At 31.2% G+C, this 23921-nt stretch overlaps 1 protein-coding gene across 1 annotated transcript in view; it reads right to left on the reverse strand.

Annotated features, from left to right (window-relative positions):
- pb (homeobox proposcipedia) overlaps window positions 1-23921 on the reverse strand; it is a 161783-nt gene that overhangs the window by 132858 nt on the left and 5004 nt on the right. Inside the window, exon 2 of the mRNA XM_088236185.1 lies at window positions 23135-23749. Within this exon, the coding sequence (XP_088092311.1) occupies window positions 23135-23567 (433 nt within the window). The 5' untranslated portion in view covers window positions 23568-23749. The remainder of the gene's footprint in view (window positions 1-23134; window positions 23750-23921) is intronic.

The raw sequence follows: 23921 nt of genomic DNA on the forward strand, positions 1-23921 counted from the left end.
ACCAAAGTGTCGGATTTTATAAAACACACAATTATATTTTTTCTGTCTGATACAACTAGGCCCCTTACTCATACCGGAGACATTGCCAAAACACTCATTGAGAAATTTCCAAAATGTATACTTTAATCTACTTCATTCATCCCGATATCCAGCCAGTCTGCAAGTATTTGGAGATACTCAAACATTGTTGAATTAACTACCAAAAGAAGATGTATAAAAATTGGAAAATTGTTTTCAGGCGTTGCCTAGTAGGTGATTTGGTTCAGCCGGATGAATCTCACCCACGTAATAAAAGTTTCAGCTCTTTTACTTCATAAAGGTCAACATATGGAAGAGTTAGGGAAACGTGGATGTTCAAAAATGGGCAGAATGGTGAATGTTACAGTGTGTAAAGTGGCCACTTAAACCAGCCAATGAAAGGTCATAAGCCCTGTAAATGCCTAGACCTCCATATTCCCTTTTCGAAAATATTTTCCCTCTCTGTTGACATAAATTTAAATATGAATAACTCCCTAGGGAGGAAATCCAGCTAGTCTGCAAGCATTTGGACATACTCAAACATTGTTGACACATAACTAAAACCATTTTCCGTTATATTTTATGGTACTTTGTCGAAATTATCTACTAAGGCGATTGACGCTGATCAAATAAGCAAATATTTTAAAACAATAGTAAGAAATGTTCGGTTTTAGCATAAACTACAAAAAATGCGCTTTCAATGAAATTTATTTAGTAGGTATTTTAAGTTTGTAAAATATGTCCATTTTTAACAATGTTTTGAGTATAACTATTGAAATTACTGAATTTTTAAAATAAGTTCATCGAGATTTAAAGAAATTATTCTAAGGTAGGAGAGAAAACATTTTTGAGAAGGGAACGCGGAAGTCTCAGTATTCATTTATTTATTTATTTAACTTTTTAATACATATTACTGCATTTGCTGGCTTATTCCCAATTTTCCACTAAGCATTAAAATAAAAGGTGTTATTTATATAACTTTAGGTTTGAAACGTATGCCAAAAACAATAAAACAGATACAAATATAGAATTAGTTATATGCGTAAAATAAATAAATTGATATCGATAATAGTACTTAAAGGGAATAAGGAGTGAATAAAAGAGGAGAGATTAAGAAAGAGAACGAAGATGTATCTTCAGGCGTAATTTAAACAGAGAAACTGTTTAAACAACTTTGAAAATTTATGGGAGGTCATTCCTCAGTCACAGGGCTTCTGCAGAATTAAAGAAATATGTAAGATATTAAAAGAAGGGTAAGTGCCGGGAAAAGGGTGGAAAGGGTGAAAACGGGGCACTTAGGTCAACCTTGGCAAATATTGGTCGCAGGAGGAGAAATTAGCCGTTCACAATAGAGTCCTGGTTCCGATCCTTATGTATGAAATCGAAATATGGAATTGGAAAAACAAGAATGAAAGTAGGCTTAATGCTGTCGAAATGCGATATCTCAGGAGAATTAACTCTAAAACTATGTTCGATTGGTGCACAAATGTTAAAGAAGAAATTGATAATAAGATTTACCATGAAAATTTTGATAGATGCTGCAGATAACAAGGAGGACCGAGAAAGAAAGTGTAAGACCAAATCTAACAATTACTGGACATGTGGCAGTTGGAATAATAAGCGAGCGTGCATGAGAAGATATATGAATGTAGAGCAAGCGAGGCAGTCCTCCTTTGAGTAATTTTACAAATTGAGTAACCGCCATTTACCAAACTCTTTATATTTTAACAAAAACCACAAACCATCAATAAGCAAAGAAATATAGAGAGTGTGGTAAATAGTGGTTAATCAATGTGTAAAATGACTTAAAACGGCCAATGAATGGCTTTTGTTGATGTTGTGTTGTTGAAAATGTTGTTCTATCAATCAATAAATTTTGATGATAAAAAGTACGCATTGTCATAAATTGTACGCAAAATCAATGAAAACAAATTTACTTTTGTGGCAATGAAAGGTTGTTGACTAAAAAACGGTCAAACTACAAAGAAAATAACAAATCCAGTTCACAGATTGTCAAAAAATCAATCATTTCCGCTTTTCGCTACATTTTTAATACAAAAAAATCAATCAAGAAAACAGTTCAATCAAATTTGGACCGATAAACAAAATACTGAGATCTTTCGCACTGTACGAACGATCGAATTGCATTGTTGTATCGCGGTCCCGTTGTTTTGTTTGCGGACCTCTTTTTGATCACATGTTTCTGGAGAATCCGTGACAATGATTGATTGCCCCCTCCGCCCAGCGCCCCTTTTTAAGGGCTCATCACAAATTAAGTGACATACAACTGCGGGGTCGCGCCGATCGATTCTGTCCCTTTGTGGTATCGACCTTTCATATGGAAATCGATTTCTGAACCCGAAAGCGCGAAATGCACACGCTTTTTATGCCGATGACAAACTGTATTTTTATTAAGATATTATAATCTGATTTATTTGGTGCATTTGATTGTTACGGCGTTTTTATTAGATATTCTCGTACAAAAAAAATCAGCCAATAAAACAATATTATTAAAATTAAATTAATAAAATTTGTGTCCAGGTAGATGAAGAATACAGTTTTGTATGTAAAATATAACCAGAACCCTGGACCTTTTTTTTATTTTCTTATAGGCATTTCTCGAGAAGTATGCTTTATAGTGACAAAACTTGGTCGAGGTAAATTTGTTAATATTTTTTTTCCTATAATAAAATCCACATTGAAAGATATTCTGTATATTGAAAACATTGTGTTTTTTGTAAAATACATATCAAAATAAATGTTTGTATATACGCATTTAATCCGTGTGCAGGCTGATGAAGAATACAGTTCTGTGTGTGATTTAGAACCAGAATCCGGGAAGAGTGTTTTCGACTCGATGGTCGCTGTAAGGTAAATATACCGATTAAAGAAACCGAGATAAGAATGGCTTGTTGTGTAGTGGTTTGGGCGTTTTCCCACCGATCTTGAGGTCCTGGGTTTGATTCGCGGCAGGGTGTACGTGAAATATTGATTTTGAAGGCCACTTGAACCGACCAACAACATGTCAAGTCTTGTTAATACCTAGACTTTTATATTCCCTTCTCTCATGTCTGTTGTTAATCTGAATAACTCTCTATGCAAAAAAATTTGGTGAAACTCAAAATATTATTGGTTTTAAAATTGATAAATAAGTGGTTGATGTTGTTTATTTATATAAGACTTTTTTATCTTTGTTTAGATAATTTTTGTAATCGTGCCTTCAATGTTATTTCGTCTTTAATAAGATTTCCACATTTAAATCATTAATAAATGTCCACAAATATAAATAAAAGCTGCTAACCTCAGAATAGGTATTTAGTATAACTAGAAAAATAGACAGTATCAAATATGTTTGCTTATGATTTAATTTTACACAATTGTATTTCACATAATTTTACTTAATTGTACCCTTTTCACTGTTTTGCAAACAGAACATATTGAATTATTTACTTTAATAAACGCCGATTTTCGGCATTGAACTGATGTAAACTTAGATTTATATTTGTTTAACATCTTAAATGGTCCAAGGGGTATCAATAGATAATATTATTTATGTCCGGTTGTTGAACTTATATGGCTAAACTGTCTAGTCATTCTTTATAATAAAACTGTAAATTGAAATTAAAGTGAAAGTTATATTATTATGAAAGTTAATTATCTTAGCGCGCTGAATTATTTTCTTATTCAATAATAATAATATAAAAATCTGTAAAATTCCAACCTATTAGTATATTTTTATTTTCTTATTCCAAGCTTATAGAATAACTGTAAAAATATTAACGACATAGAAAAACTTTACTATGCTTAGCTAATTCCATCTCTTATCCCATGTCACATTTTTTCTAACATTTATTATTCAAGCTGCGTGCGCATGTGCAGTTACAAATATTTGTAAAGTATTCGTATAACCAACAAAACAAAACAGTCAAGCGTAATGAATTAAATCCAAGTCGATCAAGATCGATAGTGATATTTACTTTTTTATATAGGTATTATTTGATTATTGTGGTGTTTTACACAAGAAATTTATTTCACAAGAACAAATTGAAAAAAATCATTCATTAGAAATAATTGAAGATTGATAATTCTTAAATATTACACTAAGCACAAATTGACATTGGTCACAAAAATGATCAATTACATACCGAAATATGACATTGATATTGATAAATAATGTTTTGACGATTGTATTATCATATTTTCATTTAATAAATTTAAATATGTACTATAATGATCGATATAAATAAATCTTTTACATATAAATATTGAATAACATAACAAGGATCATTGAAAACATATTTAGTTAAATAATATTTATCTGAATTTAATTTTAACAGGATGATTATTTTCAAACTCGTAAACGACATTTCACTTTAAATCTCCGAAAAGATGGCGTGTTTTAAAAATCGTTTTAATTTGAGATAAATACAATTAACTTTGCTGCTGAAATATATGAAAAATGACCCATGACGGACCGCGAGTTTATTGCAGTTATATAACGTTGAAACCAGGTGTAAGCGCGTAAAAAAAATATGGTCTCTATCCTAGATCTATACCGAGTATACCTTATTCTATTACCATGCTTAGGCATAATTTAATACTAAGATTACGAATAAGGCCTAACGTTGCTAGCTCAAAGAAAATGAGATTTAAATTCGTGGGTAATTGCCCTTTGTGTTTTCATTCTCTTACGGATTTTCATCATCATCAAACGTGATGGTAGAAATATTCATTCGTGTGTGATGAAAAATTGATTATGTTGCACCGTAACTATGGAAAACGAAACGTCATATTTCATACGTAAATATAATACAATTTATGGAAAAAGTAGAAAATTAGTTATATTTTAATCTTGCGTCAATGAACCAGGGTATGAGACACACGACACATTTTTATACGTTCACTACTTAAAGAATTAACAACTTCGCATCCCCTTTTATTTAGTAGCTGGAGTAAAAAGATAACGTATCGATATCTTGCCTTGTTTTAGTAGTGCCTTGCGCGTGGACGGAGAGAGATGGTTTGATAGTGCATTTGAGTACCCCACATCCAGGTTCATAGTTTGTGCTGCATTTTCGGGCACATACAATTCAAAAAGATATCCCTAAGTAAAAAAAAAATCTAATCTAAGCCAAAAATGTTGTTTATATTTCAATTGCATCTAGGGTGGGTGCCATAGTAATTAAACACTGAAAATCTAATGGTCGAAAATAAGTCAACGTAAGAATTTATCTCCATCATAATAATGTATACGTACTTTTTATTTCTGTTTTTTCTTAAAATTAACCCATTGCATTGACTTATTATTGATTACTAGATTTAAAATATCCAGTTACTGTAAATAGCACCCACCCTATGTATATTCATTCAGAAAAAATATGTTTTTCTATCAGTTTAAATCTTTTTTTAAAAATCGTTTATCGAATAAAGTTTTCATAGTATCTTTTTTATTCAGCTCAACGATTTCTTGAATAAATGTCGATTTATTTTTTATTTTTAAGTATTTCTGAAAATACCCTAATAATAAAATGTGTTTTGGAGTTTATCCATATAAGAAATAAAATATAAATAGAAAGGACATTTATAGAGGTGTTTTTAATTATGGGAGTCCCATACCCGCTTTAGTCGCATTGTGGTGTAAAAAGTTTATTGACTCCGGGTCTGAGTAAGTATATTTTAAAAATATTGACAGCGTAACAAGTTACACAGAAAAAAACTATTTAAACTAAAGAGATATGTATTTTTTTTGCCATGAATGATTGTATGTGTATTGTAATTTGTGATTACTTTTTTAAAATTGTCGAGGGCAACGCAATATTTGCTCTATCTTTGATGTAGCTAGTATAGAAGAAACGTATCTATTTATCATGCGTCGGAGATGTGAATCATATTTTTAAATGAGTCGAATTCCACCTTTGCAAAAACCCAGACGATTCCATTAATATTCCCTCAATTTCAGAGAGATAGCTTTTCTGAAAAGCCTCTTCAAACATCGCGCTTTCTTTATTCTCCTCGCAGATATGAATCGAATCAGAATAAAGGGTTTGGATAATCGATATAAAGGCGTTAAAGATTCGACCCTAGAGATAAAAGACGCCCTGGGGGGCTACACAAGGTCCCTTGCTTCAAAGCACACCTACCTAATCGAATTTCTAAGGATCTAAAAAAGAATTTTCCCTCATTTTTTGAGGATTTTATTGTTTGTTGATGTGAGCGACTGGATTCTGGTTTATGATAAATGACGCCGAAGCATTTTGCTCTTACGTCTCTATTCAAAAAATAATTGCGAGAGTTTTAAGTTTGTCTTGTTTTGATTTGGCTGGAAAATTAATCATCTGACCCTTCATTGTTCACTTAGTAGTAAAGAGCAGTAAAAACATATCAAATAAATATCTTTCTATGATATTGCATTCGCCACTGGCTAGTTAAAGTAGTGATTTTGTATACTGCGCAATATCATTATTCTACCTGTGTTAGAACTTCTACGCCTTTTCAAATTCTACTGTTGATATTTTTGAAGTTACTTAAACAGGGCAACCAGCTAGACTTTTATATTTTCTTATCTTAAATGCTCTCCATCTCTCTTGTAATACGTTAATCTCAATAACTCCCCAGAGGATGGAATCCAGTCCTTGAATGCAAAAATTTAGAACAAACTTAAAATACTGTCCAAGAATGTTTTAAGTATTTCCAAATATTTGCAGACTGGCTGGATTCAAAACATTGTTGAATTAGCTATCTGATAAAAAGAGTGTTATAAAAATTTGAAAAATGTTTTCAGGCGTTGCCTAGTGGGTGAATTGGTTCAGCCGGATGAATCTCACCCAGATGGAAAAGATCTCAGCTCTTTTACTTCACAAAAGTCAACAGATGGAAAAGGTAAGGAAATAAGGATGTTCAAACATAGGCAGAATGGTGAATGTTACACAGTGTATTAAGTGGCTACTTGAACCAGCCAATGACAGGTCATAATCCCTGTAAATGCCTAGACTTCCATATTATCTTCTCAAAAATGTTTTCCCTCTCTTTTGCAACAAATTTAGATTAAAATACTGTCTTTCTAATCTAATGACAGGTTATTAGTCTATAAATGTCTAGACAAAAACATTCGCTTTTCAAAAAATAAAAAAAAATATTTTCCTTCACGCACCTATTGGAGCATAAGGCACTGCATTGGTACACCAATCGCAGCATGTATTAATATTTTTTAATAGATACATAGAGGTAAGATGATCAGTCTTTCGCTTTAGGTGCCAGTCGAGGGACTGTGAATTCTAGTGTAAAAAAAGCCTTTTAAAATAAATGTTTTACGTCGAAAGCGCTGAGAATTGAACCCGAGATCTTTTGCGTGGTAGGTAATCGCGCTGACCATTATTAGACCACGAGGAGGACAATTTTTTATTCAATCTGAACACAACAAATTTTTTTTCCGTTTTTTGAAGGCATCAGCTATTTGTACCTATTTTATTTTTCTTATTGATTAAAATAAGAATCAACGAGTCTTTTTTTCCACTTGGCGCCTCCGTAAAAACGGTTTAAGCATTTACAATACAAATTCACAAATGGCTATATATTAATATTTAAAAGCATATTATACCCCGCAGGCAGACACAATAAAATCATTAATTCTTGCGGTAAATGAAAGTGAACGTGTGAAGCTACCTCACTGCCTAACTCAGCGGGGAGTATGCGCCTATTGTAAAAAAGATGAGCTAACAGTTTGTATACATAAAATAAATATACCCCAAAGCAACCCAGACCCGTATTGCAATGAAGCGGCAAAGAGATTTACCGATGTTGGTCGATATAGTAAACTCGTATTTTCTAAAGATTTTGTTTTGTTTCCTTCATCGCGTACTTAGTACCTAGCAATTATTTTATTTACTAAAATTTATTTAAATAATGAATAAAAATCATCATCATCATACACACCTACCGAGAGATATGACAAAAACATTGGTGATACCTTTAGTTAAATCTGGGCAGGTAAACTTGTCGGAAAAACAAAATTACAGGCCAATATCACTAACAACCATGATATCCAGAATCTTCGAAAAATTGGTGTTAAGAATTATTTCGGAGAAATTAAATACTTGCGGAAACCAATTCGGATTTAAAGCAGCTTTGTCAACAGATATGGCAATATTTGCCTTAAAACAAACAGTGGCCTACTATAAATCAAGAAAAACAAATACATACGCATGCTTTCTGGATTTGAGTAAAGCATTTGACCGCGTAAATCATAAAATATTATGGAATAAAATGGAGAAGAAAGGAATTCCATCTTGTATTATTAATACGTTGGCAGCCTGGCACACACAACAGGAAAATATTGTAAAATGGGGAGATGCTACATCTTCGCCTTTTTATTTGAAATGTGGAGTCCGACAAGGAGGTTGTCTGTCTCCGGCACTTTTTAATTTATATATGGATGATCTCACCGTGCTTCTTAATTTATCCAAAGTCGGATGTCATGTTAACGGCGTCTGCGCTAACAATATTAGTTATGCAGATGATATGGTATTATTGACTCCATCTATTAATAGTATGAGATTGTTGCTCAATATTTGCGAAAAATATGCAATTGACCACAATATGATATACAATGCAAAAAAATCTGCCGTACTTATATTTAAACACAAGACGTCACTTTCTGAGTTCGTGAACCCATCACCACCTGTATTCCTAGACAACAACAGTTTAATGGTAACTGCAAAAGTCAAATATCTAGGGCACATACTGACTGATAATTGTAAAGACGATCAGGACATAGAGAGACAGAGAAGAGCCATTAATGTCAGGGCCTCTATGCTAGCGAGACGCTTCTTTCAATGCAGTAACGAAGTGAAAAAAATCATATTTACTTCGTATTTGACGTCCATGTATACAGGTGAACTTTGGAACAACTATACGCAAGGAGCGTGGAACAAATTAAGGATCACATATAACAACTCATACCGACAATTATTCGGATTGCCCAGGTACTGCAGTGCCTCTGAAATGTTTACAGCTGGACGAATAAACACCTTCGCTGCCCTGCTTCGCCAAAGAGCCTGGAGCCTATGGGAACGCCTAAAAAAATCTAATAACGAAATTCTCCAAGCCACTGCAGAGTGGATCCAATCACCGTTGTTGAAGCGATGGCGCGATATGTTAAGACCACCATAAGTGCTGCAATATAAAATTTTATTTTATGTTTATATTTATGTTTATTGTTATATTTATGTTTATTGTTATATTTATGTTTATTGTTATATTTTTGTTTATATTTATATTTATGTTCATGTTTATATGTTCATATGGTAGAATTGGCTCTGCACTTTATAGCCATTTTACTGGAATAAAAATTTAAATAAATAAATAAATAAATAAATAAATTAAATACCTATCCGCACCCAATGGTGCGAAGGGCACTGCATTTAAGTGCAGCGTATTTTGATCGTATGTTGCAGTAAGTTAAGATGATCAGTCTTCCGCTTTAGGTGCAAGTTCAAGGATAATAAAATACTTCAAAACCACCCAAAAAAAAAAATATCTCATGGCAACCTTCCCAGGAAAAAAACATGAGATTAATAATTTAAGACCGTTTTACAATAAATGATGTCTTATTCCCCTTTAAACAATTGAATTCTAATAGGTTTATCTGAATTATCATTCTTTTTTTTTATTTTCTAAATAAATGTTTACCCATAGATCAACCTTTTTTTTTACATTCATCATAATAATACTAATGATTCATTTAATTCACCGGTTATTGTTATTATAATTTTGGATGTTTTATTATTTTATTTTAAAGTAGGTTTGAGGTTTTAGATTAACATGGAAGAAGCAGAGATATACACATTCTTAAAAGAAAAAAAAAAATATTAAAATTAAAAATAAATGCACACTGCAAATAAATCATATTTTCGTAATATCGGCATATGTTTTTTTAAAAATTATATTGAAAACATATTATACATAATTATATACAATATTCCCAAGGAGTTTTTTAAAAAAAAACTCATTTAGGGACATACAGATAATAATTTTTTTAGAGACGTTTTTAAATTTTAAACTATAATATTATTTAACAAAAGCAGAAAAATTAAAATTATGATATACCACAAATTAAAAAGGGTATGAAAAATACTTGAAAATAACAGAATAAACAGAATACTAGGCATGGAAATAAATTCAAAATAATGTTTACATTATGCAATCTGGGAAAGAAAATTGAAAAAGTTTAAAAATTACATGGATGTATATATACATACTGAACTAGTACAAAATAAAATCATTTTTTTTAATTAACAAAATATGCGCACACCCAATACAGGTTAATTTTTTTTATCAAAAACGTTGAAAAAATTGAAATTATGTATACAAGCCAAAAAAAGTATATAAAAAGAAAAAAACACAAATAACATTTAAATAGTATTAAAAATTACATATACAAGCAAAAACGGTGAAATATTAAAAGGTATATGTTCAAGATGCGCATTCTCTATAAACTAACATTATTTATTCAAAGTACTTCTGGAAAAAATTATTCTTCAATTCGCACGTCCTGTTTCTATATTTTGAAATAGGTACTTTAAATTTTTGTGGCAATTTATTAAATTCCTTGAAACCTATGTATTGTAAAGATCTAGTACCAAACTTCGTAGACTTCACAGATCCAATATATATATTGTTTTTTGATCGAGTACTGTACCGATGGATGTCTCCAATGAAAGCTGGCTTTATGTTACTGTGCATTGAGTCGAGAGTAGTATTAATGATAGTGTCAGTTATCTCGAAATAGGAAAGCATGCTAAAAGGCATGATTTTTGTTTCAAAATAAATGTCCCTTACATGAGTATCATACGGTAGGTGAAACACATTTCTGATCGCTTTATTCTGAATAATCTGCACCTTAGAAATTTTGCTCTTAGTTGCAAAACCCCAAACACAGCATAGGTATGATAAATGCGAATGGACCATAGAAAAATTGATTGCTCGAAGCAGCGAAACTGGAAGCATTCTCTGAAATCTGTACAGTATTCCAGCTACAGGGACAATCTTTCCTTTCACGCGCTCAACATGTTCATTCCAAGTAAGCTGCGAGTCCACTAACAGTCCCAAGTACTTAGTGCTATTTTTTTTCTCCAGACGATCAACACCAATAAAGACATCAATAGATTCATTACTCTTGTTTCCAAATAGAAGGTAGTGAGTCTTTTTTGCATTCAAGCTCAATTTATTTAAACGCAGCCATTCCGCCAGATGTAAAACGTCACTTTCAACCATCTTCTGTAAATCTTGTTTGTTTTTAGTGTGATATAAAATAGTCGTATCATCTGCATAAAGCTGTATTCCTCCTTTGATGCCCCATTTTGTCACATCGTTGATGTATATAAGAAATAGCAACGGACCGAGTATAGACCCTTGAGGTACCCCGCAGGTGATTTTACCAGAATTGCTAAACTTACCTCCAACTTCTACCAAAGATGATCTGTTTGAAAGATAGTCTTTAAAAATTTCTAAACGTATTCCAGTTACACCAATATACTGAAGTTTTTCGATCAAAATGCTGTGGTCCACAGTGTCAAAAGCCTTTTTTAGGTCTATGAAAACACCAGCAGTATAATCACCTTGGTCTAAATGTTTCTGCATCGTAGAAATAAAGTCAAAGGATGCGTTTTTTGTACTTGAATTCTTCCTGAAGCCATATTGTAATGGAGTCAGTAAATTACAGTCATTTAAGAATTTGGAAAGCCTGTCTTTAAGTACTCGTTCAAAATTTTTTGAGAAAACAGAAAGAATGGATATGGGTCTGTAGTTTTGTACATTTTTTTTGCATCCATCTTTATAAAGTGGTATAATTTTGGCCAATTTAAGTTTTTCAGGAAATATACCTTGTACTATCGCCAAGTTAATGAGGTCAACTAAAGGTTCAGCAAGTTCGTATTTACAATTTTTTACCGTTTTTGGCGTTACACCGTCCCTTCCTGCAGCCGCTCGTTGCTTAAGAGTAGAAATGATTCTCAGAACTTCAGTTTTGGATGTTTTAGTCATATGAAATGATTGGGCAGCTGTTGTTTGCGCGTTTATTGTATTTAAATCACCTGGAAACTTTTTTATTTTTGCAGCCAGTTCTTCTCCAATCGATATGAAGAAATTATTAAATGATTAATTTGGTTTTTTGTTTATTTTTCTTTTCTTTTATTTCATGGTCATATCATACCATATATATGTGCAACAGGGATGGAGAATACCTTAATGAAGGGAATATAGAAGTCAAGGCATTTACAGGGCTTATGACCTGTCATTGGCTGGTTTAAGTGGCCACTGTACACACTGTGAAACATTCACCATTTTGCCTATGTTTGAACATCCACATTTCTTCAATTCTTCCATCTGTTGATTTTAGTGAAATTAAAGGGCTGAAACTTTTATTGTTCTTATTAAACCTCGGACGACTCGATAGCTGCTCTAAGGCAAAATTTATGAATAAAGAAATCGAGTGTAGATAAGTCCGCCTTGTTGTGTAGTAGTTGGCAAATTCGTCTACCATTCTTGAAGTCCTGGGTTCAATTTTTGGCAGGGTGGTAAAATATTTAATTTAATCTGCATTATTTTAGTGTTTCTACAATAGCACCAGGGCTCGTTTGATTAAATTAAAATCTATAACCTACTTCCACAATCTATTAAAACAATTAGTAACGAGAAAATATTTAAAAGACTATAAAAAAATGGATAGTGGAGCTAGGTAGAAGTAAAACGGATTGTTTAATTTGCTTATACCAATATTGAATCAACTGCTCCACAAATGTATAGCTAATGTTAGGTTTTTGTTATTATCATTGTGTGTTTTGTAATATAAATAATATAGATGTAAATAAATACCTAGTTTTTAAAACTGTCTGAATAATTTGTTAATTATCTCTGTTTTTTAAGTTAGTCTTCTTTGTTTATTTTCAAATGTAAAAACATTTCAAAAAAGTATATTGTTAAGTTTCCTCGGCACATTATTTTTATTATTAATTATAGTTTGTAAGAGAAAAGCATGAATAAATAAATGGGTTAACGTTTATCTCCAATTTTGTCAACAAAGTGAAATTAAGTTTTGTGTTTGAAAAATATAACATGTATACATTTTTTTCCATTAAACATGTTAAATTTTTCCTAACCGACGAAGATATTTTAATTTTTCATACAAATATACACATTTTCGTATATAAATGCGGCTCTGAAGCGAAGGACTGATCCTTTCATTCGGTTTACAAATGCGGTGCCCTGTGCACCACTGGGTGTGGAAAGGGAGATGACGATGATAATTGTATTATTTTTCGTAAATTCATTTCACCTTGTATTTAATGTAAATTTAATATACCGATTTGAACTGATAGTGATCAATCGCTTGTTCAATATCATTTTATAAATGGCCTGTTCCTAAAACGGAAACAGAGAAGTCGGTCTATCTTTTATATTGACATGTTGAATTTTACACAATGATAAAACAAACAAATAGTTTCCAAAATAAACAGGAAGACAATGGAAAACCGAAATAATAACCGGATGCGATAAGCAATATCCAATCAACTGACCAGTAGAAATTAACAACAAAAAAAGAATTAAAAAAAAAAGTTTTCTTTATTGTTGCGAATGTGCTAGAATAATTATTTGTGTCCTTGCGGATGAAGAATAAAGTGCCTCGTGTGAAATAGAACCAGAATCCTAAACGATTGTTTTTTACAAGGAAAATCCTAAAAATCAAAGTTTGTTGGGGTAAGTTCGCCTCGTAGTATAGTGGTTAGTTTACTGTCCTACCATGCTTGAGGTCTCAGGTTTGATTCCTGGAAAGGTGAAGATTAACATGATATATATTTACCACGTAATTACCAAATTAAAGATATTGGGATTATTTTTTAAGTGGATTTCACGTTAAAGTCCCGTATACTAGTGTTGTCGATAAATCAAGTACTCGTAAGATGCTTAGATTTGGACTTCAAAACTCTAGATATCTCAATAAAACTGCTGCAATTTGCACATTGTATGATACACAAGTCCACAGCATACTAAAATACTGTTTCATAATTTAAGACCCTTTGGAATCGAACGACTCCCTTAAAATAGATAAGGTTTAAAAGCGGTTTTTGCAATACTTATATCTTAAAGAAAATAATAATTTTGTACCTATTCTTATTTTAAGCTAGGATTCCAGATTACAACACTCTCAAATCTCGTCGTCAAATTTTTATGTCGAAACATTTCTATAAACTAAATTCTGGAAGTACAAACACTCGATATAAATATACTGAAAGAGATCCGTTTGTATTTGTCAAATGGTTTTACGCACCCAGAAGCCGTACAAATGCAAATCAGAATTCAACCATTAATAGGGAAATTTGCCTGCTTAACACGGCTTCTGCAGGTAATACGGACCTTTTTTTTCTGTACATATCGGCAGTTTAGCAGCTATCTGTTTTCTCTTCATTCACTTTTGACTTGTGTTTACAGTCTGCAGTACGTAATGAGTTAAACAGCCCATAAATTAATGCAGACTACAATTGTCAAATAAATAAATATTGATTAAAAAGATGACTTTAAATTGCAATATTTCATTGTTGATAAACTGACGCATAAAATTGACCACCTTACTTTCATATACGCACGATCAATTTTATTTTTCTGACAAATTTATAGCGCGAAATTTAGTTTTATTATAAATTGAATCAAATAACGCATGTAATCACTTATTTATTTATTTATAAAAGGGCACAAGTGCTTTTTGCATTATAAAATAAAACATTATAATGAGTTCAATTATACAAAAATAAAAAACAACATGGACATGTAAAAAGAAAAAGAAAAATAACAAGTGGAATGTATACATTATGTATGTCTGCATACAAATGTCGGTACAATGTGAACATAAAATGAGTTAACAGCAGATCATTAGCATAAGTAGTTTTTGCAAATTAATCGTTAATCGTAACTACAGAACATCACAAAATATTTACCAAGAGATGATTTGAAATCACAGACTCGAGTTAAAATGTTGATATGAGAGGTATATTAATTTCTTAGTCTGTGTGGATGCGGTATAGGTGAGTGACAAAGATTGTTGGTTTGAGCAGGGTGACAATAATATTTATATAGTATTTTGTCTAATTTTACGTGTTGGTATGTAAATAGTGATTAAATCCAACAATTGACTCTGTTGTAAAGCTTCCTTGCACGTTAGATAACTGTGCTATACAAGTTATGGATAATTGTTTATTTGGTAATTGTGCTATAAAAATGATCAACCAGTTTTGGCGCATGACATAAAATACATAAACCTTAATTTTCTTGGAAGTTGACGAATTTGCATGTACATACTTCTACGCCCAGAGGGTTCTTATAAAAAATAATATATAACACTGTAACACCTAAAGTAAATAGACAAATCGAATAATAAGGCAATATAATACAATAAACAAAAGTAATTAAAACTTATTTTCAAGTTTTTTACACCGAAAAACCATTAAACAGTTTGAAAATAATTTGTAAAATAATATTTTGCTTAATATCGATATTGAAAAACATTGAAATGCATTCGATATCAAAAATATTAAAAACGGTCTTTAGATATACTAAAATTAGTACTCAAATAGAAAAAAATAGTAAAAATATTAAAAGAGCTTCGTATGGTTCATATATTTTTATGGTGTACAAACATAATGTCTAAGATATAAGGAAATATTGTTTTTTATACAGGTGACTGGAATTGAACCCACCATAGCAAATTCCCACATAGATGAGATCATTTGCTAATTATTGGATCTTACTTTCTCTTGCTAAAGTTTTATAATTTTGGAAATATGTCAATTTTTATAATTAATAATTTGTTGAAATTTTTTCACAATTTGACCTTAAAACATTCGGAACTTTAAGTTTTAAAAATTATTTTAGTCATTTTTTATTATTTGTTTGGAGTCGTAAACATTTGTGATTAAAATACGTCTGAACTTCCCTTAAACTAGGGTTAAAGAATAAGATATTACGCTTTAAAAAAATACGTTTAAAAAAAACTACGGTTTTTTAATAATTAGTTTTACTCTAAATTAGTTCTCTAGTTTATCACATTTTGTTTTAAAGCGTAATATTTTATTTTTTAACGTTAGTTTGAGTGAAATGCCGACGTATTTTAATTACAAATGTTTAACAAATAATAAAAAAATAGAGTTTTTAATGCTTGGAGGTTAATTTTTGGAAAAATTTCAATAAATTATAAAAATTGGCATATCTTCCAAACTATAAAACTTTAGCTAAGGAAAGTAAGGTCCAAAAATAAGCAAATGACCTCATCTATATGCGAATTTGCTATGGCGGGTTAACTTCCACTCACCCTGTTATATATCAGTTAGTACCTAATGTTAACACGTGTGTCAAATAAAGGTAGTTGCATAATAATTTTACGAATTTTCTAGTTTTAAAATTTAGGTATTAATGGTGCCATATTTCGCTTGAAAAAGTGTTTTTCGAGAATATTCGTTAAACCTATTGGGTTGGTTTGCTACTGCTTATTATAACACATATTGTTCTATGGACCATTGTTCCTATGGACAGTTGTAATCGAAATTGAACAGTCGAATATATTTAAGTTTCGGAAACTAAGCACCATGAAAATAATTATAGAGGAAATTATTTAATGGTGGTCAAAAAGAATGGCATCCATTTTCAAATATTAACCTGTCTAAAAGATAGGTACATGCAAACATAATACTTATTTCAATTTCAGTGTATGTAATAATGTAAATAACTACATAAAATTGTGACATTGTGAAATAAAATGTATGCACACAATTAAAATGAAATAAAAACGGTATTTTTTTAAAAATAGTTGAAATTTTATAATTCTAGTCTTTTATTTTTTAATAAAAATATAATTAATTGAATTTTAACCACTCAGTGTTAAATTACTGCTTGTCGATAGAAAATTATGTGTTAAATACGCTCCTGACGTCACTGTGACACGAGAAGATCTATTGAGACGGGTCCTCGCAAGTAAGTTCTAGCCCTCCAAGCCAGGGTCTTGAAAAAGCCGAGCTTAGTGGAGGGCGAGTGCTCTAATATTGCTAAATTTCTTCTTTCAAGCAAAGTCCTAAAGAAACGGGCTATTAGATGGGGGTCGAGTGTTCTTACATCCTTAGGTTTAACCAAAGGTCCGCTTAGGATTTATACCTAACCTACTTTTTAAAAATGTATTGCACTCAATAATGGTAAAAAAAACAATGATTTTAAAATAAATTATGGGGTTTCGTATTTTATTGCACTTTTTTTTGACGATTAAACAAAAAAAATGTATAAATTTAAAACATTTGCGTATTCCTGAGCGCATAGTAACATAACCAGCCGATGAATTTATGAATGGCTATCAATTTGGTTATTTGTAAAGTCTTCTTGAATTTATACCCTTATGAATGGGAGCGAAGCACAGTATTTGAACAAAAATGATGAGAGTATGCTGAATGCTGTCGAAATGTGATCTCTCAGGCAAATGTGTGGTAAAACTATGTGTGATACGTGCACAAATGTTAATAAAGGGCTGCGGTGGTTTGGACCCGTAGGACGAACAGACAACGAAATAACGCTTAAAAGGATTTATGATTCTAATAATGTTGCTAGATGCAGAAAACGAGACATGGGACTACCGATTCCACAAATTCTTCGAAGATAGATACGTCAAAAGTTGGAATAATCGACGTGCGTGCATGAGAAGATGTATGAATGTAGAGGAAGCAAGATATGTTTGCAAATACAGAGTGTTATGACGGTCAATCTTCTCTGCCTACCCCTAGAAAAGGTGTAATGATTTGTTTAATTTTATTTGAATTTCACGATAGAAAAAAAAATCTAAAGTTTTTTCATCGCTGACATTATTGAACGTATTTCTAAAAAATACAATATATTCAACATTTCTCATATAAAATTCTAGAAGCGGTCGAATTGTCATCTATCATTAATGATTTTACGGTTGGTCACTACACTGTACTTAATTTCATAGAAATTGCATCTTATAAATGAATTATTAGTTCTATTCCGCATTATGTCATATCAACACGTACATTGTGTACAAATAATACTTTTTATAATGTATCATACTTAAGAATGTGTCATTTTTTTTTTTATTTGTTTAAGAATAGTAAAAAATTCAAACAAATAATCAGAAATCAAACGCAATGTCCCAGAACTCCCAAATATATAACGGAGTAAAGTTGTTTGAAAAAATGCCGGTAAATATAAAAAAAAGTGTAAACACATTTCAATTGTAAAAGAAAAAAGCAAGAGGAAAATTTAACGACATTTTAGACCATCCCTTGTTGTAAATGATAAATATTAATGTTTTAACCAGAAAAACTAGAAACTATCAATTATTTCACTGTAATAACAGCCGGAAAGTGTCTGGATTCAATATTTCTATACATCGAATGCAAAACCTCTGCAATGAATTTGCAGACCGTATCGATATATGGAATATGTCACTTCCTAAGCAAAAAGAGATAATAATCGCAATATTTCTGGCTAATGCATACTACCTTGTTTTATTTTTAAATTATAAATTAAATTAAATGAATGATAACATATTGCCATGTTTTATTATATAACTTTTCTTCATTTCATTTTTTGACATGTATGAATTTTTATTATTTACATTTTGTATTTTGTTTTGATTATTTTGTTCATTGTTTAATATGTTTATAAATGTTTTTGAAGTCACGACATAAAAAATATAATTGCACTCTATGATAAAATTGTGTCTTTTGTGCATTAAATAAATAAATAAATAAATATACCCACCCTTATTTTTAGGATCAAAAAATCTTTTTAAACAGAGAGAATAAATGTAACTAGCCTGAGACCCTTAAAACATTACCTACAAACAACCATACTTACTATTTATATTGATTCAACGTTTTAATTTAGTTGTTCATAGGAAATAGGTATTACTGATATTACAACAATAACCAATAAACAAACATTAATCTGTTTATGAATATTTAAAATTCAAGTTATTTATACTAACGTATACAACATAAATATAGTGCTTATGTGTACTGTGCACATCATAATATGTATGTAAAATTTATAAACCTTATTTATATATTATATTTAATTACTTTTTAACCATGTTATGCAATTTGTGCCAATTGGCTACGGCCGATATTATTATCTTAATATATATATAATTTTCCTGTATGTGTGATGTCACTGAACTCCCCCTAAACATTAACCTTAACCCTTAACGTTTAACCAATTTACGTGCGGTTTTCAGCGAAATGTAGATCTTTGCCCTTTTGCGCGTGTTCGTAATATTCAAATTTTCAATTGAATCTGTCAAAAAAAGTTAGAAGCATAAATCCTTTTTTCATCGACCTACCAAGATTGTATTCGACGAAAATGAATATACAAAAAAAATGGAAGGATGTTGTTTTTTTGTGCTTAAAAAAAGTTTGTTTTTCTTCAAAAACATTCGTTTACAAACAACATTCACTTTTTATGGATCCCAATCAGATTATTTCTTTTCATTCATTATTATTTCTTCCTATTTATTTCTTTTAACTTGATTTTTGGTAATACTAAAATAATATTGAATGACTTTCAATACATTTTTGAAAATCGCTTTCATAAATAAAGTGCCATAAACAAATACCTAGGTAACTAATTAAATTCAATATTTGAATAATAATAATTTACAGTTTTGGAATTCAATCATAAATAAGTACCTATGTAGGGTCGGGTGGGGTGAAAAGTGTCATTTTTTACATTGTATTAAATAATTCGAGCGCTCGTGCGTTTAGAGTGATTTTAGCAGCACAGCTTTTATTTAAAAAAAATAAAGTTGCTCCTTGAGGTAAAAAAAATAATAGCATTTTTTTTGAGGAAGTCGATTGGCACTTTACACCCCGTCAACGGGGTGAATTGAAAAGGAACAGGGTGGGATCACATTTTATGTGTTAGCAGCGAATTCACAATTTTTTAAATTTAAGAATTCTGTTATTTTACCGTATGTCAGATTGTTAAATAAAACAAGGCGGACACTTTGTTAGTATTACTTAGTCGTAGTATTAGGCAGTCAATTTTTGCCCTGCTTTCTATTAATAATCTTATTATAATATTAAATTTTATTCATTTTAATTCATTACTAAATGATTATTCAATATTTTTTTACGTTTGTCTAATAAAAGTACCTTTCTCTCTTCAGAGTCTAGTCAATAAAATATTTTTTGTGGTAAAACAAAACATAACAATTTTTTTATTTATTTTGTGCTGTGATATTATATTATTCACGATTTTACAACATTACGCAGCCACTTCACGCATGCACGCAGGTGGAAATTCGTGCAGGGGGGCATTTGGCAATATGCCGCCATCCATATGTACGTAATTCATTAATTCAACAAAATAACCTACTCATCGCCTGATCAAAAGACTAAAGATATATTTTCCCGTAATTTTTATTAACTGCATTTTCATACATGATTATGTGAGAATGCACAGGAAAAACCAGTCATATTATAATTTCAACAAGTTTGTATGCATTTATCTACCTTGCTCACGAGAATTTTCATGTTTTTTCAGACTTGCTATGCGTAACAGAACACAATAATTATACTTTATAATTATAACAAAGTTGCTGGTCACATTAGTTCATTCATCTTTATTTATGGGGTTTTTTTAAAAGGGATTCACAGTCTAAAAGTATGTTAATGTTCAAAAATTAATTTTTATCATAACCGTCTATTCAATCTTTGAGTTAATAACCCTTTCAGACCTGAATTGAACATTGATCCACTCATCGATCCGTGTGGGTTGCACACAGATTGATGAGTGGATCAAGCCGAATAGGTAAAATGTGTGTACTGATTATGAAATTTGTTCTATTGGTCTATATAAATTGGTTACGTTTTTATGATTATTTTAGTTTTTTAATGTGTATTATGTTAATAATAATTAGGTAAATTGTATAAATTTCGTTTTTTTTTATTGTTATTATTATGTTAACTTTGTTAGATAGCTAATCTTAGGCATGTTTCACATTTTGTCAAATGTTTCCATCGTCATGGGACACCCCAGTACTCCCACATTATTCTGTATAAAAAATTGAATACAAACAATGTAAAAGTATAAATAAATAAATATTATTTATCATTAAAAATAAAAATAAATAATATGTTTAATTAATGAAATACCTGCATTTAAATATCACAAAGACCTAGGACGACAAGAATTTACTCCGAAACAAACTAATCAGCCAACTGTTAAACGAAAAAATGATTTCGTCTGTTTAATTCCGACTACCAACATAAGCGGAAAAAAATTGACACACCCAACGATATAAGTAATTAAGAAAACAAACTAGTCACTTTTCAATTTCGGTAGGTACGGAATAAATTCATCTTAAACTTCGTTTTTACCTGAATAAACACACGGATGAAAGGGTTAAACCTATAACCAGTGGTTAAAGTTTTAATACTGCCGACATTTGTCATTTAAAAATTTCTTTTAACGTTAGGACTTCATTGCTATTTGAAATAATTATTTTAATCAAAAGTTAATTTCAAATTACTGTAAAACATGCCCACGACAAGCATGAATGTGCTCAAAACAACTAAAAACATTGACTTAAAAAACAGTACTAACATTTCTAGATTTAGTTTAAAAATCCATTAATCGTTGTTCTTATAATAGTTCAATACATTAGTTTTAACATATCGAAGATAAAACTCTAAATGAATTATGCGCACTTGTGTACTGTAGCCGAAATAGGGGTGTGTATACCACTTTTCTCATATTTTTAAGCTTCGTCGTATAGTATAGAAGACCGGTGATGGTTAAACAATTTGACTTCAACCTCACGCAGTGATTTACCTTGGGTATTTTAAGACTCTACGTTAATACTCTAAGGAATATGTGTCTACTCTACATAGTTACGAGATTACAAGCGCACCATAGATGTATAGCACACAAAATTTAACTTATTTTTACGAATTATCATTTAGGTTGACATTGAAATCTCTTTTGATATTTATCACATAAAGCCGTAATAGTTTTGAACAACAAATATTTCGTGTATACACTATATTGAAATTGATTCAAAATAATTAAATGTTCATTCATTTTTAATTTTTATAAATCTTCACGTTTATTTATTTAACACTTTATGTACATATAAGGGCGGTCATAATCCAGAAACCTTAGTTAAAGCGAACTCTTTTTATACAAAAGAGAGAAAATTACACAACTGATTATGTTTTTTAATTTCCTTTATCCAAGATCCTCAGGTTTACTAACAGACGACCTTCTTCCTTCTCAGTTTTTTTATTAAAAAAAACATATTTTCCCTGTTTCATTATGTTTCCTGTAAATTGTTTTTATCCCTTAAATGCTACATATTATAATACCAACATTTTTATTCTCTGTTACTACCCATAATATATTATTTTTAAATGCTCATTGAGCGAAAATAAAAAAGACATTTGTTTAAAATATATACAACTAAACGTAATTTTCTATAATGCTTTTTCACACAAGCTCAAAATAATGCGTTTAAAAAGGGTTTTATAGTTTGTGAAGCTTTTTTAAAAATTAAAAACTAAAAATCTGCTGGAATATTAGTTGAAAGTAGGCTTGAATAAATGTGTCATTTAATAAATACTTCTATAATAAATACATTTTGGAAATACCGGGGTCAAAGTGATAAGTTTTTATTATATAATTAAAGCTTTGTTAATATAAGTTTAATTTATTTAAATAACACAACTGTTTGTAGGTATAACCAGTTGATGGGAAGAGTGCTGTCCCGAAACTATAATTGTGTTATTTGAATAGAATTAACTTTTATGTATTACACTAAAACCTAGGTTTTTATTTGATAATAATTCATATTCGGCATCCAACCAATAAAATTATTTTTTAGTTTCTTTTTCATATGCTGATATTAAAAAAAAGTGCTTTTACCAACCTTAGTAAATAACAGTAGTTATAAACAAATTTATAATTTTATGATAGTAGGTAATCAAATGAATTAACGATTTTCAATATTCAAATAAAATTCAAATGAATAAAATTAAAAATTAATTGAATGTATTGAAATATCACTTACCTTGCTGACTATTTTTCCTGGTAGTCTTCTTCTCCTTCATCCAGGGGTACTCCGGCACGGGGAGTCCTGGGGAGCCGGGCCCCTGCATCTGGTGCGGGTGGGGGTACATGCCGGGGGGTGGCGATCGCGAGGGGCTCAGCCCCCTGAGGGACGGGGGCAGGGGCGGCAGAGCGGTCATGAACTCCGCCATAGACGGCTGACTGTTGATGAACCCAGTCTCCGTACACCCGGGTCCGCCAGCCACAGCTGCCAGCCAGAACCCAGGTTCCGGACCGGGGTTCGGAGACCTCGGCTTCATGGAGACGAAGTCTTCTTCGATGTCTTCAGACCCTAGCACCGACTGTCCCCGCATTCCTCCGAACTCCTCGCATTTTATCTTCCGATTGAGACCAGCCTCGAGAGGCATCGGCGCCGAACTGCATATCTCCTGCATCTTAAAAACTTTAATTAAACACTCACTCGAGTTTTGAGTTTTATTCACTGCATAATAAAAGCGTCCGGACAAAAGTATTATCACACTGTCTAGTCACAATTTAATTTAATCCACTCTTTCTATTACTTACCATTTAGAAAATCATGTACAAAATATGGTAATACTCGCCACAATGACTGGAGCTATGTGAAGGGGTGGAATTATCACCAATTAACGAGGGAGAAAATGAAATCGCGGAGGTTTTGCGACGTGAGGCGTCGGTTTTATTGCGTCGGTAGCGCCGCCAATTAACATTCAGGCGGCGTCGAAGCCTCCGACATCCGCCGGAAGCTCCCGCTATAGCCTTTACTTAGA

The sequence above is a fragment of the Micrasema longulum genome, unplaced genomic scaffold (genome assembly GCF_059751315.1).
Source record: "Micrasema longulum isolate JH-2025_06_02 unplaced genomic scaffold, ASM5975131v1 h1tg001520l, whole genome shotgun sequence".
NCBI lineage: Eukaryota > Metazoa > Arthropoda > Insecta > Trichoptera > Brachycentridae > Micrasema > Micrasema longulum.